Source organism: Quercus suber, unplaced genomic scaffold, assembly GCF_002906115.3.
Source record: "Quercus suber isolate HL8 unplaced genomic scaffold, Cork oak 2.0 scaffold_1068, whole genome shotgun sequence".
NCBI classification, from domain to species: Eukaryota; Viridiplantae; Streptophyta; class Magnoliopsida; order Fagales; family Fagaceae; genus Quercus; species Quercus suber.
Genome location: NW_027070474.1, coordinates 1 through 7,646, shown reverse-complemented (window position 1 = coordinate 7,646; position 7,646 = coordinate 1). Strand labels below are relative to the sequence as shown.

Genomic DNA, 7,646 nt, shown 5'->3' with positions numbered 1-7,646 from the left:
TGGTTGCCAAGGGTTTCCATCAACAGGGAGGTGTGGACTACACTGAAACATTTAGTCCAGTGGTGAAACCTGCTACAGTGAGACTGGTGCTATCCATTGCAGTCAGTTGCAAGTGGCCCCTAAGACAATTAGATGCCTCTAATGCTTTTCTTCATGGGTTTCTAAAGGAGGAGGTGTATATGGCACAGCCTCTAGGCTATGTGGATCAGCAACATCCTAATCACATCTGCAAATTACATAAATCCCTATATGGTTTGAAACAGGCTCCTTGTGCCTGATTTGATAGATTCACTTCTCAACTGCTGCATCTTGGGTTTGAAGCTTCAATGGCAGATTCTTCCTTGTTTGTATTTGCCTCTCATCAGATTATAATCTATCTTTTGGTGTATGTTGATGATATTATCATCACAGGCAACTCTTCATCACAAGTCTCTCATCTTGTCACTGCACATAGTAAAGCCTTTAAACTTAAGGATCTGGGGGTTCTCTCATATTTCTTAGGCATTCAAATTGTGCCTTCCAAAGTTGGTCTTACTTTGTGCCAATCCAAATATGCTTCTGATGTACTGCACAGATTTCACATGGAGAACTCTAAACCAACTAAAACTCCTTGTTGCCCCAATGTCAGACTTACTCCTTTTGAAGGTTCCATTCTGCCTGATCCAACTGAGTATCGCAGCATGGTGGGTGCCCTCCAGTACTTAACTTTCACAAGACCAGATTTGGCCTTCAGTGTTCATCAGCTCTATCAGTTTATGCAGCATCCAACTTCTTCTCACTTGGAGGCAGCCAAGCGTGTTCTTCGTTATGTGAGAGGTACTTTGCATTTTGGGCTTTATCTTGCTCCTGGTCCACTCACATTCTCTGCCTTTTCTGATGTGGATTGGGCCGATGACCCTACTGACAGAAAATCTACTACTGGAATTCTGGTTTTTCTTGGTTCAAACCCCATTTCATGGTCTTCCAAGAAACAATCCACTGTCTCTCGTTCCTCCACAGAGGCAGAGTATCGTGCCTTGGCTTCCACAGCAGCTGAGTTGTCTTGGCTTCGTACTCTGTTTAAGGAACTTAAACTGTTTCTTCCTCACATTCCCATCCTTTGGTGTGATAACAACTCAGCTATTGCCTTGGCCTCTAATCCTGTTTTTCATTCTCGCACAAAGCACATTGAAGTTGATTATCATTATGTGAGGGGCTGTGTTCTTCGTCATACTTTGGGAATCAAATTCATCTCGGGCCGTGATAATTTTGCAGATATCTTCACAAAACCTTTGCCTGGTCCTCACTTTCTGGTTCTCCGTGGCAAACTCTTGGCTGATACTGCCTCGTGTTTAAGGGGGAATGTTAAGAATACGTGTACAACCATTGTATCAACAAATGGTTTTGGTCAAGAGATGCCCAATAGCTAGTTCCAGTCAAATGCCCAACGGCTAGTTTTCAACACTACAGCAAACGATGGCGTTTTTATATCATGATATAGTGTAAATGTATTTAAATAAAACGCTGCATTTAGAATTTAGAATGTTAGTTCAAACGCTGCTTTTTCATCTCTGGGGAATGAGCTTCACTTACACCGTGTACTCTGTGCATTCTTGAGATCAGTTGGGCAGTTAAGGTAGGTAAATATTAGTTAGTTAGTTCCTAATCTTCCTCTGTAAAATACGGATCCATCCCTAGAATTTAGGGATTAGCTTAGTCTGTTACTAGATCAGGTAAGCTATATATATACTGTACTTGACATGTAATGAGCAAGGAAAGAATTCATTTTTTACAGAAATCTTCTCTTCGTCTCTCTCTCTCTAATCTCTGTCTGAAATTTTCTCTTTTGCTCTCTGTTTTTCACTACCTTCATAGTGTGAACACCATTGTAGAATCTCTTAAACCTCTATTAGATTCTTTTCAGTGCGAACCTACTTCTACTTGGAGTGAGAATGCAGAACAGGGGTTAGGGAAGCCATGTTTATCTTTTTTCTTTTAGATGAACTGAAAATTTTATTCCAGCCACCAAAACAAAAGAAAACTAAGCCTCCTTGTCTGGTCAGGGACGCCATGTTTATTTAACAATTTATGGTGGGTCTGCAGAGGCGGCGCTACATGTTAGTCAAGGTGTTCGTGTGAAACCCTGATGAACACCCTGACCTTAAATATATTAAATAACATAAAGCAGTATTTCAAACAATTTATGATTGTTTTCTAGGAAAATTGCCACTCCAGACCTTCGTGAGTCTTTGTCTTATATTTCATTATGTTTTGTTGGCCAAAAAATGCAGTTTGAATAAAGACTAATATAAGGAGTAAGGACTAATGGACAATGGCTGAAATTAAGAATATTTTTTTTATTTTTCCCTTTTTCCTTTTTCCTTTTTCTAACAACACATGCGGGGGATGATTTGAATCTAGTTAAAGTAGCTTTAATTATGGGAACAAAATATTCAGTACCAGTTGATATCAGTATACATCTTCGTGATATATAAGAACTCATCTTTGGCCTGAACAGGGGAAGATGAAAAATCTTTTCTGCAACTCTTTTATTAGAAATCCAGATGATGGCATATTGAAGTCAAATTTTGGAGAAAAGATCACTGTTCCATTACTACTTGGTTGATTTTCTGTGATTGGTTGGGAAGGTGGAGAATGGAGATAGTTGTGGAGTGAAGTTGGGGTGGCGCGGACCCTTGTTAACCAATGGAATAGAGTTGTAAGTTCCTTTCCAGATGGGAGCAGTTTTTTTCTTCAATTATGAACATATTTGGTTTTGAGGAGATGAACCCATGTCTTATCTGCATTAGAAGCTGCTGATGAGCCCAACTTAGAAATCAAGGCTTTATTTAGATCATCAGTTCTTCCGAGGCCAAGACCTACAGTTGATTTTTATAAAGTGAATGGCTGAAAGCCAAAAAGTAAAAAATAAAAAATCACGAAGTAGGCTGTCAATTTTGTGGCAGATGTTCTTTCAAAAGCATTACGAATGTTAATTTGCTTGCTCAAAACTGCCAATTAGAGACATTTAAAAAAACAGAAAAGCGTTCAATCATTCGATAAAATAATGTCTCAATGTTGTTCTAGAGAATTGGTTTTTTTTTTTTTTTTTTTTTTTTTTCTTGGGACCATTGGATTTGTTCAACTTGGCAGCTTTGGAAGTCAATTTATCCTAGGCCACGGATTCAACCGGTTCCAATTCAAGATCGAGCTCAATAGGAACAATGGGTTCCCCAATTTGGAAGGCATTTGACATCCCATTTTGAAATTGTGCCTTTTGTTAAGAGATTTTCTTTAGGAATTGTTGTTCTGTAATTTGGTTGTGTTTTCTTTACATAGAATTTCTATTTTGAATAATAAATGTTCCTTATAAAAAATCTCATAATATCTTTTCTGTAACCTACATAATTGATAATACCACTTACAATAATATCTTAAACACCCATTAGCTGTTGCTCCCCATCCCCCAATTTTTTTTTTTTTTTTTTTTTTTTGGTTGTGAATCTATAGGTTCTCTCTCTCTCTCTCTCTCTCTCTCTCTCTCTCTCTGTAGTGCTTTCTGCCATATTAGACCAGAAAGAACATTTCAGCGTTGACTGAGAGTGCAATCCTTACATTGTGATGTTTAAAATAACTCATATTGGAGTATCTCATTTTAAATTCCAACCCATCTCGATTAAAATCTCAAAACTTTAGTCTTTTTTTCATTTTATTTTTTATTTTATTTTTCCAAAACAAGTCTACTTTAGTATTTTAAGAACTTGAAAAATAAATTAATTAATTGACAAGGAAAATCCCCAAAAATACAGAAAATCTCAGTCCAAAATTCAACTACAAAATAAACACAAAAATATGTGGAGAATGAGAAACAAACCTGAAGTGAGATTGGATAACACAGAGAACAGCTTTGAAACCAATTCGAACAGAGAAGCTCGGCCTAGGTAAACATAGGGTGGTGGCAGGATTTTAGAGAGTAGACTGATGGCCAAAATAAAAATAAAAATAAAAAAATTTCATAGCGATGATTCAATTAAAAAAAACAAAAAATTGTAAACAGTGTAAAGATCCCAACATAAAGTCATATATATAGAACCAATTATGTCAATTGTCAAGAACACAAGCTAGCTATCGACCTCGAACCATTGTAACAGTAACATCGTTAACAGAAAAATAAATTTGGCCGCGTTGAGATGAATCTGTATCTGACGCAATTTGCCTTTCAGTAAATGCCGGCTGCTTTGGATGAGGAAGATCAATAATCTCACTTTTAAGCATGGAAATAACAACAGATACATTTGGCCTATCTTTGGCAAATTCTTGCACACATAATAGGCCGACATGTATGCATCTCAACATCTCCATTTCAAAGCATGGTTCATATATCATTGGGTTTATTAAGGCTATAATGTTGTCTACATTCCACAATTTCCATGCCTGGAAACATGAAAAAAGGATTGAAATTCTTAGCATCAATACTGAAAACTATTGGATGTTTTAAAAAAAAATAAGGCAATGAGATAAGGGTGACTTACAAATCCTAAAAGGCTCATGGACTGCTCATCATGATAAAAGCTAGAGTTTCTTCTTCCACTTAGTATCTCTAGTAACAACACCCCAAAGCTGAAAACATCCGATTTTTCTGAAAATCGTCCTTCCATTGCATATTCAGGAGACATATAGCCACTAAATTTTTAACAACAAAACACATCAAAATCTTGTCATAAAATATTATTACTAGTATGAATTGACCAAAACAAAAGGTACTTACTATGTTCCAACGACCCTATTAGTATTGGCCTGGTCTTCATTATCTCCAAAAATCTTGGCCATTCCAAAATTTGATATTTTTGGATTTAGCTCTTTATCTAACAAGATGTTACTTGCTTTTAGATCTCTATGAATAATCCTTAATCTAGAAGCTCTATGAAGGTAAAGTAGACCTCGACCAATTCCTTCAATAATGTTGAAATGTTTTCTCCAATCCAACAACTTTTCCTTGTGAGGATCTAATGAATTTAGACAAAGGCATTAAGAGAAACTCACAAAATGAAAGAACATGAAGTTTGAAAATAGAAGTTACAGTGGTGAAGTTATAAGAGAATTGGAAAAGTCTGTTTCAATTGAAGTATCACAACAGAGAACATTGTTAAAGTGTCTCAAAATAGTATAATGGTAATTCCTATGTAGCAAATTATCACCACTCATGGTATAATACACCGACATTTATCTGCAAAAAATTAACGTTATAACGCATTTTGAAATATGCTAAATTACTCCTAGAGAGTATTTAGAACCATTAAAGCAAGCTTTTATGACTAAGTTGATTTTAACACTAAACTAAACAATATAGTCCAAGTTTAAATGACTTAACCAATTTTCAAACAAACTAAACTACACTACATAAAGCATGGTAGTGAGTTAATCCCACATCGAAAAATGAGCATGAGTTAAAAAGGTTTAAAGACTGTGCTGTGTATCCAAGCATTAGGCCTTTTGGATATATGCCACTGTTAGTTTCTTTAAGACTTTCTCCTCTCCCCCGACCACCCATTGGAAATCTCTACTGGGCAAGATAGTTGCAGTACATTAGGACACTATGAACCCTCCAAGCCCAAAATCTTACATCTACTTGAGCCATCTAAACTCTAGCGAGTAGCCACTACTCCAAATCCCTTCTCTTCCTAGCTTTTTAGAGACCCTCCATTAAAGCACCAATGGAAACACCACCAATGAAGATTGGATTTGAATGTGGCTTCTCAAGTTTCCATAGCCATTCTCTCACTCACAAGGCCTATGTTAATGGGTGAGGAAGGTGATTACAATATCTCAATCAATACAATGAAGCGAGGTTGGATTGGTTTTCTCAAAGAAAAAATGCTCTCCCTTTTCATACACTTGACAGGCTTCTCCTGGATATCTCTCTTATGATTTCTAGGGTTTGTATAACCCTTATCTAAAACCCTTGCCACGCCTCATAATTGTGTGTGTGTGTGTGTGTGTGGCAAATATGTGTTGGTCAAGTGTTGTCCAGAGTGCAAAAGACAGAGATCATGTAACTCGCAACCTAATCACACCCTAAGGTCGCGAGGTACACGACTGCACTCTAATCCAAACCACCTTCCACATGGCATGGACTTCACGGCAAGCTAGGTTGCCTCCTGTTCACATCTAGCCGTGAGATTCCTGATTGATGCAACTTACAAACTTGAAGGACAGGCTTAAGTACTCTACCCTAAATAACATTAAAACACAGGAAAATTACATCAAACATAAAATGCTTTTTGTCACTGAATAAAGCCATTAATAAAATGATTTCTCACATGTGTATTATAAGAAAGGGCATTAAAATTAACTAACCAAAGAGGAATGCATCCAAATTTTTTTTGGTATGTATTCATATATCAGCATTTTTTCTTCTCCTTCTACATAGCAACCACAGATCCTAACAAGATTCCGATGTTGAAGTTTAGAAATTACCACCACCTCATTCATAAATTCTTGAAACCCTTGTCTAGAGGCTTTAGAAAGTCTTTTTACTGCAATCTCTTGCCCATCTAACATTTTTCCCTATAAACAAACATCAGATAGTTAACAAGTCATTCAAATTATTATTAGACAAGAAAACTCTAGTACAGCAATCATTACCCAGTATACAAAACCAAATCCACCCTGCCCAAGCTTGTTAGATAGATGGAAGTTGTCTGTTGCACTTGCCAGCTTCTTAAAATTGAATAGCAGTAGCTCCTTGACTTTAACTTGGTCCAGGTTGTCACTATGATTTGATTGTGCTTCTTCTCTGTTGAACAATAAGATCTCGGTCGCTTTCTTTTTTCTTGCTAACGTCCACTATACATGTGAGTAATGTAATATATAGCAAGATGTACTAGTCCACTTGCCTAATTTAAGTAGGAATATTACCTTTTTGTTTTGCCATCCACCTCCACAGTAAGTAAGTGCAGAAGAAAATGAAAATTGTTCCTATGATCACTGTGATTGTGACAATTTTTTTCACTTCTACCACTTTATCTGTAAATCAGGGGAAAAGGTATAATACTTGTTTAAACAAAATAGACTGCAAAACGGTGTTAAATAAAGAGTCCTTTTACACTGATTTACTTGGTCGAAGTAAAAAGACTAAGTAATCTAGCAACTGAACATTTGTGGATAATTTGATGCCTAACTTTCACATAAAAGTATAAAATAAAAAAAACTTACCAGTTCTGAGTAGGCCACACGAATGTAAAGATTAACTCCAGAACTGGAGAATTGCTGTGTGTATCAATTAGTTTATTTGTCCAAGACATACAGCAATGCCAGTTTCATATGCATATGCTATACAAGAACAATTCTCCAAGCACTACTCTCTGCATTTGTCTTGATCTCGAGGACTTAACCAAGTTCTGAGTAGGCCACATGAATGTAAAGATCAACTCTAGAACTGGAGAATTGCTGTGTATCAATTAGTTTATTTGTCCAAGACATACAGCCAATGCTAGTTTCATATGCATATGCTATACAAGAACAATTCTCCAAGCACTGCTCTCTGCATTTGTCTTGATCTCGAGGACTTAACCAATCTGCATTGTCTGGCACTTTCATCATGCTTAGCGTCAAAACCCATCTTTTTTTTCCTTCTTCACCACTAATGTTCACCCTCTCACACTGCA

General features: G+C 36.6%; 2 protein-coding genes across 2 annotated transcripts; one reads left to right on the top strand and one right to left on the bottom strand.

Annotated features, from left to right (window-relative positions):
* The first annotated feature begins 326 nt into the window (after window positions 1-326).
* LOC112029337 (uncharacterized mitochondrial protein AtMg00810-like) lies at window positions 327-1,409 on the top strand. Its single transcript, XM_024062027.1, has one exon. The coding sequence runs from the start codon at window positions 327-329 to the stop codon at window positions 1,407-1,409; it is 1,083 nt and encodes a 360-aa protein (XP_023917795.1).
* Window positions 1,410-4,047: 2,638 nt separating this feature from the next.
* LOC112029362 (G-type lectin S-receptor-like serine/threonine-protein kinase SD1-13) lies at window positions 4,048-5,202 on the bottom strand. The gene is made up of 4 exons (XM_065769156.1): window positions 5,178-5,202; window positions 4,748-4,985; window positions 4,512-4,662; window positions 4,048-4,413 (listed from the first exon to the last, which is right to left on the bottom strand). The coding sequence occupies exons 1-4, from the start codon at window positions 5,200-5,202 to the stop codon at window positions 4,105-4,107; spliced, it is 723 nt and encodes a 240-aa protein (XP_065625228.1). The 3' UTR covers window positions 4,048-4,104.
* Window positions 5,203-7,646: the final 2,444 nt, after the last annotated feature.